Source organism: Engraulis encrasicolus, chromosome 7 (assembly GCF_034702125.1).
Source record: "Engraulis encrasicolus isolate BLACKSEA-1 chromosome 7, IST_EnEncr_1.0, whole genome shotgun sequence".
Lineage (NCBI taxonomy): Eukaryota > Metazoa > Chordata > Actinopteri > Clupeiformes > Engraulidae > Engraulis > Engraulis encrasicolus.
This window is the reverse complement of record NC_085863.1, coordinates 31019607-31037106: the sequence shown is the minus strand read 5'-3', so window position 1 is coordinate 31037106 and position 17500 is coordinate 31019607. Positions and strand designations below refer to the sequence as shown.

The window sequence follows — 17500 nt, the reverse complement described above, 5'->3', positions numbered from 1 at the left end:
TCAGTCAGATTCAGAGGCAGAGACAGCGTTAAATTTAGAGTTGAAGTCCGAGGCAGAAGCAGAGACTATCTGAGACCTGATTCAGATTCATGAGTTCAAAGCAGTGCTGGCAAAAAAAAATCACTTAAAGTTGCTAGATGACGTCATGGCGTTGCGTTTGACGTCACAGCGTCACGACACGCTGTGCGCAGTGATTTTGTCACTGAAAAGACAAGTTTTTGAAAGTCGCCAGATTCACCAAAAAGCCGCTTAAGTCGCCAGACACTGCCAAAAGTCGCTAAATTGGTAACAATGACAATGAAAGGAAGAGACCTGTGTAGTGTAAGAAACAGGAAAAGACAGAGACAGAGAAATAGTAGCATACAGATGTTACTCCAGTGGTTCTCGACTTTTTTGAACAAATGGCCCATTTGGGGACTGCGCTATTCGGACATACCGCTATTCCGACATACCGCTATTCCGACATAGGGTTAGGGTTCGGGTAACTGCATGCACGCCCCCTAAACTGATAAAAGCTGAGCAACGTAGCACAAACCACATACACGGCATGTCTCGGTGGGAAACGTGCCGGTATTCCAACAACAGACATCAATCTAATCCTTCTCAGCGCCCCCTGGAATCCCCGATGATAACAACAGTAACTTGGGCCTTTCGTGAAGTCTTAACGAGAAAAACAGAAAAAAATCAACTTTAAGCCTCTTGATGCCTTTACGAATAGCCTCGTTTCTCGTGGTTGGGCGACGAAAGGGGGAACTGACAATTGGGCTAGTTTGGTTCTGGGGGGGGAAGAATAATGCAGACGGACGTCAACAATCAAGCGCAAGTGAAGGCTAACTGGAAACGACGGTAATCAAACATTTCAAACAAGTGATTTACGGTTAAGTTTAGGGTTAAGTTTAGGGTTAGGGTTAAGGTTAGGGTTAAGGTTAGGGTTGGGGTTAAGGTTAAGGATAATGTTGGAGGAAGGTGGCATGAAGCTGACACAACGACAGCGCTCCCCTCCCGGAATGCACACTTCTCTCCCTCACTCGCTCTCTCTCACCCACTCTCGACGACAGCGCGCGTTGCCCAACTACGAAAAATGAGGCTATATCATAGCGGCACCACAAAGCATGTAGTTGATTTTCCACGAGAATGGGCTCATGATAAACACTATGCTACCTACACAGACGACACACAGGCAGAGTGGGAGACATTGGCAGGGACACAGAGGCAGAGACAGAGAGAGACTATCAGAAATTATAGCAGTGAGTAAGGTGCTCACTCTTTTCTAGTAAACCATGGCAATGACTAAGATGATCACACACTGTAGCTGGGCTTATTCTTTTATAAATCATGGATGTGAGTGACTAAGGTGGGTGCTCTGTGTTTAGTTGTCATCAGTAGAAGTGTAGTGTACCCATGACACACTGATCAATGTGTTCACCCTCTGAGTAAGTGTCCTGGCATTTCCCACACAAGGCTAACACATGTCGTTTTTGTTAGGCTACTCTAAATGTGACTGTACTCATCCGTGCTAGTTCACCACTCTGGGCTCAAACCCGCAATCTCACAATCACAGCTACAGTTGGCCATGGGAGAACAGGTACAACACCACAGAGTAAGAGGCCTAGGTCAATACCCTGCCAGTATGCCTTAGAGAGATACCCTGGGTCTTGGCCAGCTCAGGCATTAGTGCAGTAAATAGTCTTTACTTGCCTCTTGGAGGTTGAATGGTTGGCTTCCATTATACTACTAACTAAGGAGAACACATGATGTAGGCCTAATGAATTCAAAGTTTGTAATATTGGTGGCCGTTGTTGCTCACGGAGAAGAAATGCCCATATTCCCATATTCATATTCTATACGCCCATAGACAGATGGCGACAATATTGAAACATAACAGAAATGATGGACGACTGCAACACACAGTGGAGCAGAATATTTAACACAGCTTCCCCGTTAATTTACATGCTGGTATGCTAACAATGCAGGTGAATTATTAAAGAGGTATTTGGTATGTGAGTACATTTCCATTTCAGTTCCCAACTGCAAATACAGTGAATGGGTGAGCAGGAAACTTACAAATAATGATGTAATTGAATAATGATGTAATGTCCCAGGGCATCAGGAAAGCAAAAAAGGAATACTCAGACAAAATAACAACACACTTCAAAGACAGCAGAGATGCACAGAGCCTGTGGCAGGGCATACAGGCCATCACGGACTATAAGCCTGCACCACGAAGCTGTGACAACAACACCTCTCTGCTAAACGACCTGAACAGTTTCTTTGCCCGCTTTGAAGCACAAAATGACACTCACCCACAGAAAACTCCCCCTCCCCCCCATGATCAACCCCCTTACCTGTCCTCTGCCAGTGTTAAGAGGACACTGGCCACCATCAACCCACGCAAAGCAGCTGGCTCAGATACCAGGCCGAGTGTTGAAGGATTGTGCAGAAGAGCTGAAGGATGTCTTCACAGACATCTTTAACATCTCTCTGGAGCAAGCAGTCATCCCATCACTTTTCAAAGCTGCTACCATCATACCTGTGCCGAAGAAATCATCACCATCATGCTTCAATGACTACCGTCCTGTAGCACTGACGCCCATAATCATGAAGTGCTTCGAACGGCTAGTCCTGTCACACATCAAAGCCACCCTACCCCCCACCAGTTCGCATACCGAGCCAAGCGATCCACGGAGGATGCAATTTGCTCTGCCCTCCATCCAGCCCTCACCCACTTGGACAATAAAGACTCATATGTGAGAATGCTGTTCATTGACTTCAGTTCAGCATTCAATACCATAATACCACAACAACTCATCAGAAAACTGGACAAACTAGGTTTCAGCACCTCCCTCTGCAACTGGCTGCTGGACTTCCTGATGCAAAGACCACAAGCAGTACGGGTAGGGAACAACACCTCGAGCACCCTGACCCTGAGCACGGGGGCTCCGCAAGGTTGTGTTCTCAGCCCGCTGCTGACACACGACTGCACAACGACCCACAGCACTAACCATCTAGTGAAGTTTGCGGATGATACAACACTGGTGGGCCTCATCACCAAGGGCGATGAGACTCACTACAGAGAAGAAGTAGACCTGCTGGCCAGATGGTGCAAAGACAACAACCTCCTGCTGAATGTCAACAAGACCAAGGAGATTGTTGTCAACTTCCAAAGGGTCCAAAAAAAACTGCCACCACTGACCATCGACGGCGATGCTGTGGAGAGAGTGAGCAGCACCAAGTTCCTTGGAGTGCACATCAGCGACGACCTCTCTTGGACCACCAACACTACATCACTGGCGAAGAAGGCCCATCAGCGTCTCTACTTCCTGCGCAAACTAAAGAAGGCAAGTGCTAAACCCTCCATCATGACAACATTCTACAGAGGAACCATAGAGAGCGTCGTGTCCAACTGCATCACAGTGTGGGGAGGAAGCTGCACGGAGAAAAACAGGAAGACACTCCAGCGTGTTGTGAACACAGCGAAGAAGATCATTGGAGTACCACTCCCCTCCCTGCAGGACATTTACACCACACGCCTCACCCGGAAAGCACTGATGATCATCAAAGACACAAGCCATCCTGCACACAAACTGTTCAGCCTCCTGCCCTCTGGAAAGAGGTACAGGCGCCTCCGTTCCCGTACCACCAGGCTGGCGAGCAGCACAATGCACCAAGCGATCAAGATGCTGAACACTCAACCCACTCTCCCTCCACTGTCAGCCTCTAGCCAGCAAGGCCACTGACAACCCGTCCCCCCCCCCCATCCCCCACCACCATATCTGCGACTGAACATTCCACCTGCACTACTATACTTGACTGAACTTTCAACCTGCACTAACTCAAAACACACACAAACACACACACACACACACGCACACACACACACACACACACACACACACACACACACACACACACACACACACACACACACAAGCACACTGCACTTTCTGCACTAAACCCAAACATACACACACTGACACACACACACACACACACACACACAAACACACACACACAGACACACGAACACACACACAAGACGCACACCGCACCTTACCTGCACTAAACACATACACACACATACACACACACACACACACACACACACACACACACACACACACACACTGCTGCTGGTGTACTTGACAGACCTCTTTAATATTTATTTTTCTTCAAAATGCTACTATTACCATGTCAGAACGCTATAAAGGACTTTTTTTTAGGAAAAGCACAAAAGCACAACAAATACCTCTTAATGTATGTCCTCTACAAGTCTTCTGTTGTCCAGTCTTGCACTTTAAATGTCTGTATGAGCACTGTCTATGTCCATACTGTCTTAAGTCCATGTATAAGTACTGTCTATGTCTATACTGTCTATGTCCTTACCTAGATTAGTCTATGTCTGTATGGGAAAGCAAGAAATGTAATTTCAAATTCTTTGTATGACCAGTGCATGTAAAGAAATTGACAATAAAACCTACTTGACTTGACCTACTTGACTTGACTTGACTTGTAATGGTTATGGTATTGGAACATTTCCTCATTGCTGCTAATGACTTGATGACAGCCCATGATGACTGCACAACAACATGGTGTGCATTCTGTACATTGCACAGCAAACCACACGTGCTTCACTTCTACATTTCACTGCACTTCTTTGTCCGTTTGCAACTGCACACACTGAGTTTGTTTGACCAGTTTGGGGAGTGCCACCTTACACATTTTGCAGATTTTTGAATCTGGAGGCCATATGAGGACACGATTACACATTTCAAATCCTCAACCTATCCTATCCAATTAATACAACAAATGAAATGGAAACAAAATGAAAAACTCAATTTAGTACTGGAAGAGAGGCTGATTGGACAAGTGTGTTGGCCGTCAACTACAAACAAGGAATATGCTGCCAATACAGTAGGCCTACTGAAAAAAGGAACAGCATTACAGTCAAAACCAGCAACGCATAGCATAACCAAGACTTGTATACTACAGCATAGCATAGCATTTACCATCACATCACGAAGACCAGGGCATCATAGACAAGACCAGAACAACATCATTCAGACCAGCTTAGCCTATAGCTAAGGCCAACACAAAAAAAGCATTAGAGAAGACCAACACAGAGCCAAGTAGAAGAACTGTATAACAGACTAAATCTGCATTTCCAAAAGCAGCACAGCTAGTCAAGGTCAACATGTAGGCCTACTGAAGCATGTGTATAATTAGCCAAGATCAGTGCAGCAAGTCAAGTCCGGCATACCATTACAGACCAGCACATCACAGCAGAGATAACACGTGCATAGTACAGACAAGACCAGCAGGCCTACATGAGATCATAGCTAGGACCATTTTGGAACAGCCAAGACCAGCATCACCAAACTCAGCACAGGTGCAGACCAGCAGCTTGGCATACCATAGCCAGCACCCAGAACAGCTTGTCAAGACCAACACTGCACTGACCTGCTGACTCTGAGCAGCACAGTAAAGAAGACACAGCACAGGATATGATAAGACCAGTGCACCTGTGCAGTATACCTGGTTCTCTTGCTTCGGCCTCAGAATTTGGCCCAAAATAACAGTTAGGCCTATCTGTTTTATCAGAAGGAAATGAGTCACCTTACAGCACCGCATACCATAACAAAGACTGGCTGTCTGACTAAGTTCCAATCAGCATGTAGCATGGCATCTATGTAGGCACTGTAAAACCAGGATAGCCAAACCAGCAGCATTATGTAGCATTGCAGCTGAGGCAATCATAGCGTAGCAGCATAGCCATGACCAATGCATGTTTAGGGCTTTAGGCTAAACACAGTACTCCATACCACCTGGTTGTCAACTCTCTGGGAAAAAAATAAGGACACCTCATTGGTGCAGGGGATCCTCCCCCAGATAATTTTGTATTTCTTTGATTAGTTGATTGGTTAATTGATTGGTGATTCCTGCATTTTAACACAAATTGTGTCCTGTTTCGGAACCGTACTTTTGTTCCTAAATACGGAATGATTCCATATTTCAAGGGACGGTTGGCAATCCAAATACCACACCACCTGTAACCTGTGCTGTGTTGTGTTGTATAGAGCCCCTGGAGGCTGCCAGACTCTGTTCTGTGCATTGACATGTATCACGTTTCCTTTGAGGCCCCCAGATAATTGAGTATTTCTTCAATTGATTGATTGATTGATTCTTCAATTTCCTGCATTTTAACCAAATTGCATTCCGTTTTGGATCAATACAGAACCGTAGTCTACTTTTGTTTCTAAATACGGGATGATTCCATATTTCAAGGGATGGTTGGCAACCCCAATACCACACCATCTGTAGTGTAACCTGTGCTGTGTTGTGTTGTGTTGTATAGAGCCCCTGGAGGCTGGCAGACTCAACTCCGCTCTGTTCTGTGCATTGACATGTAGGCCTATCACGTTTCCTTTGAGGCTCTTGTGTTGCACAACCTTTGTGCAATCCCTCCCTCTGCAATCTCAGGGCAGGCATTATCTGCTAAGCACAGCGTATCCACAGCTCCGAGACACCATTAACATCAGATCGAACGTGACACGGACACTGGATGTAAGGCTCCAAGCCCCTTTTCCCACGAATTTCAGATAAGAGCAAAAATGTGTGTGTTTGCCTAAAGGGTAGGCTAAGGAACACCTTCCCCCTTCCTTAGTGTTTTTTTTTATCACACTGGAGATCAGGGGCAAGTTATTATCATCTGTGAAATATAACTTGGGTACACTAAGCACACACACTGATTACACGTTACAGATAATGGCTAATTGGATTCTGCAGTGTGTGCATCTCTGTTCATGAAATATGGGGCTAAATATACAGAAAGAGAGATTAACCCTGTAGGTAAACACTTCCTTAAAGCCATGAATGCAGAACAAGGAAGCTGAGTGCCTATAAATACAGAGAGGGGAAACGGCAGACGAGAGCTGTGAGAGGCTAGAGTGAGAGGGAATAGCTGTTGCGAGTTACCCATGTCACACAGTCAGCTAAAAGCAACTGGTTCAGAACAGTTTATGTCCTCAGGTCTTCTATCTCAAGTAGGCCTATATGATCCATATCAAAGTATACTGAAAGATAGAGTAAAAATAAATAGTAGACAACCAAGTCAGAAGAAATAGAGGGAAATTAAAACATTGTTAAAAAAATGGAAATCACACAATAATAACACCCATTTAAAGGGACACTGTGTGAGATTTTTAGCTGTTTATTTCCAGAATTCATGCTGCCCATTCACTAATGTTACCTTTTTCATGAATACTTACCTCCACCATCAAATTCTGAGTATTCATTATGACTGGAAAAATTGCACTTTTCATACATGAAAATGGGGATCTTCTCCATTGTCCGCCATTCCAAAAATAGCCATTTTTAGCTGCAAAAATGACTGTAACCTACTTGGACCATACCAGAAAATATTTGTTTATTAGTTAGTAAACTTTCATGTAAAGATCAAATTTGGCAATAGGCAGCCCAGTTTCAATGAGCAGCATAGTTGCAGTACTTTTTTGATCATTTCCTGCACAGTGTACCTTTAAGCCTAAGGCACTTGCAAAAAGCACCGGCTGCTGGCTAAGCCCTTTCTGGGAAAAGGTACCCTCTGCCTATTAAATCCTAACGCTGCATTCACACCAACGGCGCGGATATTCACAGTATGTCCACAGAACGTGTCTGTTATCATTTCGAAACTGTTAAAGGGACACTGTGCAGGAAATGGTCAAAAAAGGCACTGCAACTATGCTGCTCATTGAAACTGGGCTGCCTATTGCCAAATTTGATCTTTACATGAAAGTTTACTAAGTAATTAACAAATATTTTCTAGTATAGTCCAAGTAGAGTCATTTTTGCAGCTAAAAATGCTCCCCCTTTTCATGTATGAAAAGTGCACATTTTCCAGTCATAATGAATACTTAGAATTTGACGGTGGTGGTAAGTATTCATGAAAAAGGTAACAATAGTGAATGGGCAGCATGAATTCTGGAAATAAACAACAAAAAATCTCACACAGTGTCCCCTTAAAATACATGAAAACAAATCATGCCTTGCACACAGGAGCGCGGTGTAAGCACGGTGCATGTCCGTCCCGCCCGGACATGTCCGCGTTGCTCCTTAAAAATAGAACTCGAGTCAATTTTCCTGTGCGGACGTCTGCATTCAATGTGCAGGCTCCATTGAAAATGAATGGCTGCTGCCCGCGGATAGAACGTGTACGTTGACTGTGCAGTGTGCAAGGCAGCACGCGAACCTCTCGGACTCGCACTGCTCACAGAGACGTTAAGGAAACGTGCCGTCCCTAGGGGTGTAACGATATCAAATCGAACCGACGTACCGTACCGAAAAGACCTGTACCGAATCGAATAGTGCTGTACCGAGTACCGAAAGGTTGAGTAAAAGGCTACTCTGTTCATGTTTTTACATTATGCTGCTACTACATGCAGAGACTCGTGCAGAACCCTGAGAGAGAAAAAACAGGTGTAGAAGCTTGTTCTTTGTGTAACCTTGAGGAAAAAGTGCTATTTCTCACACTGATGAAATCTCCGACCCAAAGTATCAGGTTGAATGTATTTCCTTTTTTTCGTTTGTATTTTGACAATATTTTGTTGAAATGAACGTGTTGAGGAAGAAAAGGGTTTTCTATTTTGTTCCCATATACTGTACCGAAACCCTAACCCTGACCCTAATACCGAGGTACGTACCGTTACACCCCTAGCATGTACCGTAAATATCTCAGCCTTTGAAGCACATAAAACATGAAATGAATTGCATTCAAAGCGAGGACCCTTGTCTTGCATTGGAATGTGTTCATTCAGCTGGTACACAAAAACATTTTTCATAAAATCTGAAATAAAACCTCTATGTCTCTCCAGATGCCATAGGTCAATGTGTATGCAGCATCCTGCTTAATCCACGAGAACGACTTCGAGAGAATCCAATACTTTGTTTATCGTTTGTTAAGAGAGGGGAGTGGGGCAAGTCAGCTGGGAGGGAGATGGGGGTGGGGACTGGTACTGGCTGAGGAGAACTGGCAGAGTGGACAGTGGGGTCGCCAGTGGCAGGCTGAGGGGTCAAGCTGATGATCTCATGATGACAGTCAGTGGATCTGGGAGACAGGGGAGCTGAGCTACCTGGTGTTTAGGCCCGTGCCCGGTCTCGCGCAACACTTTTGTGGTCTTCTGTGTAGCACACTGGTTGCCAACAGAAATTTGCTCATGAATCGTAAATCAACAACGAGTCAGACAAATGCATAGGTCGCGGAAGTGTGGTCCAACCTCGAAAAACGGGGCGTTATCGTGACGGCACCAGGAATGTTAGATGAATTACCTGGTCATTTCGTGGTGACACCACTATATTGTGGGAGATATGGTTGTGGGGCCTGGAGAGAGGCTGAGTGTGCTGGGTTTGGGGCTGGGGCTGGGGCTGGGACTGGGTGAATGAGGCTGAATGGCTGTAGTGGAGGGGGGAAGATGGCTCTAAATTAACACCAGCCAGCAGGCCAAATGCTGAGTGAAAACTCAGTTTGGCTGGTTGAAAAGAAAACTTACGAAACCAAAGATGTTTACTACATTAGCTACTTTGTTGTTTTCAATGCATTTTCCCATTGGCAACTACCGAAGTTGCTAACAGGCTAACAACTTCTCTTTTGAGAAATGCACCCCAGGCTGATTAGTAGGGTTGCCAACCGTCCCTCGAAATACGGAATTGTTCTGTATTTATAAACAAAAGTATGGTTCCATATTGAGCTGAAATGGGATGCAATTTGGTTAAAATGCAAGAAATTGCATCTAAGAAATGCAACATTTTCTGAGGGAGGACCCCCACAACCCCAGTGTGAATGGGGTGTCTCTTATTTGTTTCCCCAGGGAGTTGGCAACTCTACTGACTAGTGAGGGGCTGTTTTGAGAGGGGCTCGTAAGCAGGCTAGCTGGAGTGAAGGTCAATGGAGGCAAGTAATATAAATAATAAATAAATATAAACTACATAAATTAAAAGTAATCCTACTTTGCATCAGCACTTTTTTGTGTTCTGTTTCTGTTTCCTGTGCATTTTGAATCTGCTAGTGATGTTGGCTATGATTATGTCCTGTAAGTCGCTTTGGCTATAAAGCGTCTGCCTAATGCAATGTAATGTAATAACGTAAAAAAAAGTAAGCTGAGCAGTTGACTGGGTGTTTGTACCTTGCGGCTAATCCAGGTCTAAAGCTCCATCCCTGCCTCCTCCCTAGCTCCGCATTAGGCCCCGGGGACGCAAACAATGCTGCTTTTTCACCCCCCTCTTCTCCTATGCGCTCCTCTTTTCTTCTCGTCTCCTCTCTAAAGCCGTCGACGCGACCAGTCCAACCTGTTCCACTGCCTGCCTGCCACACTGTCTTGGTAAACATGGACGCCAGAGGAGAGAGGCTGAACTGGCAGGGACAAAGGCTGAACTGTGTAGTGGCTGTAGTGGGGTATATGACAACGTGTGTGTGTGTGTGTGTGTGTGTGTGTGTGTGTGTGTGTGTGTGTGTGTGTGTGTGTGTGTGTGTGTGTGTGTGTGTGTGTGTGTGTGTGTGTGTACTGTGTGACTGGCAATATTTGCCAACATGCCATCAAGCTGTGTGTGTGTGTGTGTGTGTGTGTGTGTGTGTGTGTGTGTGTGTGTGTGTGTGTGTGTGTGTGTGTGTGTGTGTGTGTGTGCGTGCGCGTGTGTGTGTGTGACCTTAAACCTGTCTCTCTGCTATACTATCAGATAGGCAAATGGACCTGCTCCCCAGACCACCAGACCACTCTCTTCATCCTGACCCCCTACCATCCAAACACGCATTCTACTAAGCAAAATCCAACATGGATATATGGCTCATTACACACACACACACACACACACACACACACACACACACACACACACACACACACACACACACACACACACACACACACACACACACACTTATCAATGTAGTTGTTGGACATGACAAGAGGAACAAGTGATTCAATTTTGGTGGTGCTCTGGATCACCATTGCAGGATAGGGTGAATTTTGACATTCAAGGTATTAACTAGTGGTGTGGATTGGCACTGCCCTCACGAGCCGATCTGATCATGATTCGGGAGGTAGCGATTCGACTCGATTCGATTCTGTGCGATCCGATCCGATCCTATTCAATTAATGCATTGCAATGCATTACATTTCTACTTAACGCAAAGCAAATGTTTAATCAGTCATGATGAGGCAATACAAGTAGTCACATACTTAGCAACAATTGATTGGCTGTTTTCTGTATCAGTCTGTATCAGTCTTGCAATGTTTTGAAGTGCTTCATTTAATTTAACATTCATTTCCTCCCGAAATATCCATGGAAGTAATTGAAACCTTAAAAAATTGCCGGATCGATTCTGGAACTTGCCGGATCGATTCTGGATCGTCCATGCCCCGCATTGGATTGCATCGCCGAATCGATCATTGTTGACACCACTAGTATTAACTACACCAAAAGAAGGTAGAAAGACATGAAAATAATTAGGGTGTAACATAGTCAAATGATCTATCAAACAGCTTCCTTGGCGGAGTCAAGTTTCTAGTTTACATATCAGATTGCCAAGATTGGAATGTTGAATTTTCCATAGATGACCATCAGTCTATCAAACACGCCCACCTGCCTGCCATAGGCCTAAAGCTATACAGCCACTGACCCCTGTTTATTGCAGGCCACAGGCCTTCCATTGCATGTCACTGAAGCCATGTTGAAAATAAGCAAGTTCCACTGACTCTTGCTAATTTCATCTGACAAGGATTTTCACTATTATATTTTTTCATCTCTTTGTTGATTTGACTTTACTTTTAAAAGGTGCACTGTGTAATATTTGTATTTGTTTATCTGCAGAATTCATATGCCCATTTACAAATGTTACACTTTTCACCACCACCATCAAATTGTAAGTATTCATTATGACTGGAAAATTGGTATTTTCATACATGAAAAGGGGGATCTTCTCCATTTTCCGCCATTTTCAATTTCCAGAAATTGGCATTTTTAGCTACAAAACTTACTGTACTTTGGTTCTACTAGCAAATATTATTTTGCACATATTCATGAAAAGATCAAATTTGCATCAAGACAGCACAGTTTCAATGAGCATCATAGTTGCAATACCTACTCCACCATCCTACACAGTGCACCTTTAAACCTTGATTCATACTGCATCAAAACCTCTATACAGGTGCTACTGCTTTCTGCCAAGGCTGCTGCCCACGCTTGTGCATGGGAAAATCAGATGCTACTTTACATGTGAACCTGTAAAGAATGTTTATTCTAACAGGGGAGGAAAAATCAATGCAGAGTTCACAAACATGTGCACACACACAGACACAGACACACGCACACGCACACAACCCTATTAGCAGTGTTGCAAAAATACATGTCGCAATTTTGTATTGTTTGCTTCCAGTCTAAATACATTTGAAAATAGGTCATCTGGAATTCAAGACTTAATGTTCCTATGAAGAGTAAAGTACTTTGATTTTTTTAAAAATCACAATTCACATCTCACTGGGTTTAACAACATGAAGGAGAACAAATGGAAGTAAACAAGGTGTTAGAACACAAGCCAAACACAGAAACAAAAGAATCTGAAAATAATTCTAGCTGGAAAACTAAGTAGTGTGTGATGGTCCTGCACAGGATTTGTCTTTTGTCTGAAATTCTCTTCAATTTAAGAGTGTGTCAATACTGTATTCTAAATGGCATTTAAATGAAAGAATATGGGGTCTATGCAGATTGCTAGACAAACGCATGAGTGGATTTCAGTGCAATGTCTGATTCAACAGTCACCTCTTGTATGAGTCAAAAGCAGGGTGCAACAACGACTCCAAAACAACTTCAAGCCAACTCCTCCTTAACTGTAAGGTGGAAAAAAGTGATAACCTCTGCCTTCATTAAGAAAGAAGATGTAAGCCTGGGATCAAACCCTGGCATTCCAAGGGAAGGTTGCCATGGCTCTGCCAGGTAGCACATTCCAAACAGCAAAAACAAACAGACTAAGCACACAAACAGGGTTCAACCAGTGACCTGACTAGGTGTTTTTTTAGTTCTTCTTTGCTGAGTACTTACTAAAAATACCAGTGTGACTGCCACACACACAGTTGACAAGAGGGTGTAAATATGTAACTTACTTCTCGTCCACATGTAAGCTTGGGGGGCACTTGATGGCCAAGCAGGTCTTCCACTGTACGTGTCGTACTTTGTACACTTGGCCGAACCCACCGGAGCCAATCTTCTCCCAGCTCCCAAACTCAGACGAGTCGAACAGTTTTAGCAGTCCCAAGTCCCCTTGGGTGGTCTCCGACACATCCATCGTCTTGTTTCCAATGAGTTGGGTCAGTTTGTGTGGCAGATTTGTCAAGAAAATCCTCAGTAAAAGTCCTTTTTTCGTAGGCACACCAGTCCTTTTCACCGTCGCCTCTCCCTCTCTCTCTCTCTCTCTCTCACCTGGTTCACTGTGAACTTGCTTCCTTGTGTTTTTTTTCTTCCCCTCAGCTCTGAGAGTTCCAGCCTAGCCCTTCCCACTGAGACAGGTGAAGAGGGGGAGGGGCCTGGGCTATGACATCACATCCTGTGTGTAACAACTCTGAGTAAACAGAGTCACAGGTGAAGTATAAAATGGAGACATTATTGTCTCGTATGACATTCCAACCCCCTACTTTGCAAACATGCTTGGCAAACGCATTACCTCTCACTTTTGACCCCCGAGCAGCAAGCCTTTTGTGGACGTCTTTGCAGTGTCTGTTTGTGGTGTTAATAGGGTATCGTGATATCCAACACCACAGGAATGTGGAGGGGAAAGGGAAAAAAAAAACGCTTCTCATTTTCTGAGAAACATCGCTGGCTCTTCTGTTGTAAATCAAGCCTGGTCAAGGCTGCGGGGGGATTTTTTTCATTTGTAAAAGGCCTGATATGTGAGAGAGAAGCCCACAGGCTCCAGTGGTTACTGCACTGAGTGCACCCCCAGCACCAGACCACACTACCATTCACTAGGGAAGCCGACAAGGCGGGACAAAGGGGTCAGTTGTCATGGGCCCAGGGAGACAGGGGGGGCAAATTTGAGTTGTCATTACATTGTATGTAAAGAATGGGGCATTGGGTGGCCCTTTCAGATGATTTTGTCCTGGGCCCAGCAAAAGCTGTCAGCGGCCCTGCCATTCACGACCAGCAGCCAGCTTGGAAGTCAAGTGGGGAGGGATTTTCCCCTTGAAAAAGGCCTGAGATGTGAAACAAATGACCATCGGCTCCAGTGGTTGTAGTGTGGGATCCACCACCAGCTCCATTCACCACCACCACACCACCATTGAATGCACCCCCAGCACCATTCGCCACCATCACACCACCATTCACCAAATGCACCCCCAGCACACCATTCACAACCAGCAGCAGCCACCTTGGAAGCACAAATGGGGGGATTTTCCCCTTGAAAAGGGCCATTTGTGAAACAAATGACCCCCAGCGCCAATGGTTGTAGTGTAGGCACCATTTAGAACCACCATTCACCAGAATCAGACTTGGAGCATTTACCATTAACACACTGTAGCTGACCTTACGACACTCTGTGTGTGTGTGTGTGTGTGTGTGTGTGTGTGTGTGTGTGTGTGTGTGTGTGTGTGTGTGTGTGTGTGTGTGTGTGTGTGTGTGTGTGTGTCTGTGTGTGTGTCTGTGTGTGTGTGTGTGTGTGTGTGTGTGTGTGTGTGTGTGTGTGTGTGTGTGTTATGACCCTTTATCAGTCCGTCTGCTTTCCTGTCTGTCTCTCCGGGGCGGGCTCCTTTTGTTTTACAGTGTATTGGGAAACAACCAGTCTGACTCAGCGTGCCAAACACGCCCTCACTGGGCCAGCATGGCTCACAAACACACACACACACACACACACACACACACACACACACACACACACACACACACACACACACACACACACACACACACACACACACACACACACACACACACACACACACACACACACAGGGTCAGCCTGGGTGTGAGGGAACGGCAGTGTGTCTTCAGATGCCGTCAGAGGAAGTCATTCACTTCAGAGTGCAGAGGATGGAGGACAGGAGTGTATATTTAAGATGTGAATTAAGCTATGGTATTTTTAATATTCAACGTCATCATTAAAATGTTCAAAATGTGTGTAATATTTTAGATAAATCAGATGTTAAACTATAGCATACACAATCCGTTTTTAAAACTATATTGTGAAATGAATGCTCGAGGCATGCATATGTAAGAAATTATGTAGTGTAAAAAGGTATATGTAAATGTCACATCATCACATTTAAATACGTATGTTATACTGAACTCAGTGCCAGACAGACAGGCCTATAAAGCTTTCTCATCTACACACACACAAAATGGAGGTCAGATAATGCTGCTGCAGTGCCACCCTCTGGTAGCTTTGGAAACAGCCAGAATGCTCGCTACCAGAGCCTATCCCAGCGCTGCACAAAACAATGCTCCTCTTGGACTAATGCAACGCTCACGCTGTGTATGTTGGCATAAGTTCCACGTCCTGCTCACACCTACAACTACATAACACAGCAGCCCACCTTTTATCCATCTTTTCCATCGGCATTCCTGTTGACATATTTTAGTTCATTTGTTTATTTCAATCTTATCTTAACGCCCCCCTTCTTGTGCTTGGTGTCCTTTACTACATGTTTTCTTTTACCTTTATGTGTTTTATGGTTGTCCTCAAGTCATATTTTCTGTGTGTGCTTCATGATGTCCTCAAGTCACAGTTATGCCAACTGGTCAACACTTTGGTCAGCTGCCTTTTTTGTTTTTAAAGTGCTTTGTAAATCAACTTTGACTTGACTTTACCACAGTACTGCACTAGCCTGGCTATCAGTACTATATCACCAGTTACAGTCTGGGAAGTGGAACCTTCTTTTCATTTTCTAATAGGGAGGGTGATCTAAACTATTTAAAATCGAAGGGGCCCCTGCTCCTACTCCATTAACCAGCGTCAACTGCGATTGGCCGACCTGCCCAAGGTATTAAAGGTCAGGGTTTGTGAGGGTTCGTGGGTGTCAGGGATTCCATACTGACCAGCTGTAAGCTGATGAACTGGCCATCAGGAGCCCCTGTTATGGCGCCACTGATATGTGTGGCTTAGTTGGCTGGGCACTAGACAGCAACGCAGGCGACCTGGGTTCGATTCCCGGCCTGGGTCATTTCCCGATCCTCCTCCATCTCTCTCTCCCGCTCATTTCCTGTCCCACTCTTCACTGTCTTGTCTAAATGCTCTAAATGCCCCCCAAAAAACAAACAAAAACAAAACTATGTTGGTACATGCATTTCCACACCAGTTGCATTCAGAACTAAAGTACTCACCTGCAAATCACCTGCGTTCATACCTGGCTATATGTACCTTGCTATATGTGACATTGTGTTGCCCGTACGTTCCACATTGTCAGTCATCACGGTCTGCAGGAAAGGAAGTAGTTTTTCGGTTCTAATCACAAACCAACTTTCTGATTTCCCAAACACTCAGATCTTCATCGTGAACATGTCAGATGGTTTGAGCTTAGATGAAGGAACGGAGACCAGGCAGCAGAATTGGGACTCTACGCATCATCCCTCAGCTTGCAGGTGTATCACAGTGGGACAGAAGGGGACGCAGTGGGACAGAAGGATAGGCTGGAGCACACTGCAGCATAGTTTTCAAGACTTTATTCTGTGCACACACCCGACTAACGTTTCAGTGTTGCTGCACCTTCTCCAAAGTCCAAGGAGACCAGGCAGCATCGTTCTGGCTGGCTTGAAAACAGTACAGGAGGCCCCAGGGAGGCCAGTGTGAGGCCAGCACAAGAGGCATCAGGGGGGAGGGGGTCAGTGTGATGCCGGTAGCCCCACGTGAGGGGGAAGGGGAGGAGGTGCCTCACCTGTTTGGATGCTTTGGAGTGTCTCTCCATATTGCCAATACTGATGAAGATCTGTCCGCATATTTCACACAGGTGTATCAGGGACATATTATTGAACGAGCCTAGCGGGCCCAGGACCAGGGGCCCAAGAGTCAAGGGGGTCCTGAAGCCCAAGCCTCTATATTTCATTTCCCCTTATTGCTTTAAAATTGCACTTTTAACAACTGAACTGTTAACTCTTCACATTTTGTCCACACACACACACAGACACAAACAGACACAAACACAAACACAGACAGACAGACAGACAGACAGACAGACAGACAGACAGACAGACAGACAGACAGACAGACACACACACACACACACACACACACACACACACACACACACACACACACACACACACACACACACACGCACACTACCCCAAAGGCATGAAATGATGAACTCCGTGTAGTAGCTAGCTAAATAACAGATAACAATAGATAAATAGACATGTAGCTGGGGGGCACTAAGTGGACTAGGCTGCCATACAATTCTACTGGAGACCCGGGTTTGATTGCAACCTCGGGCCATTTCTTGATCCCTAGGTATAACGATGCAAAAAA

At 45.1% G+C, this 17500-nt stretch overlaps 1 protein-coding gene across 1 annotated transcript in view; it reads right to left on the bottom strand.

The window, feature by feature from the left end:
• Window positions 1–13456, bottom strand: part of ripk4 (receptor-interacting serine-threonine kinase 4) — a 29554-nt gene extending 16098 nt beyond the window's left edge. Inside the window, exon 1 of the mRNA XM_063203256.1 lies at window positions 13149–13456. Within this exon, the coding sequence (XP_063059326.1) occupies window positions 13149–13330 (182 nt within the window). The 5' untranslated portion in view covers window positions 13331–13456. The remainder of the gene's footprint in view (window positions 1–13148) is intronic.
• Window positions 13457–17500: the final 4044 nt, after the last annotated feature.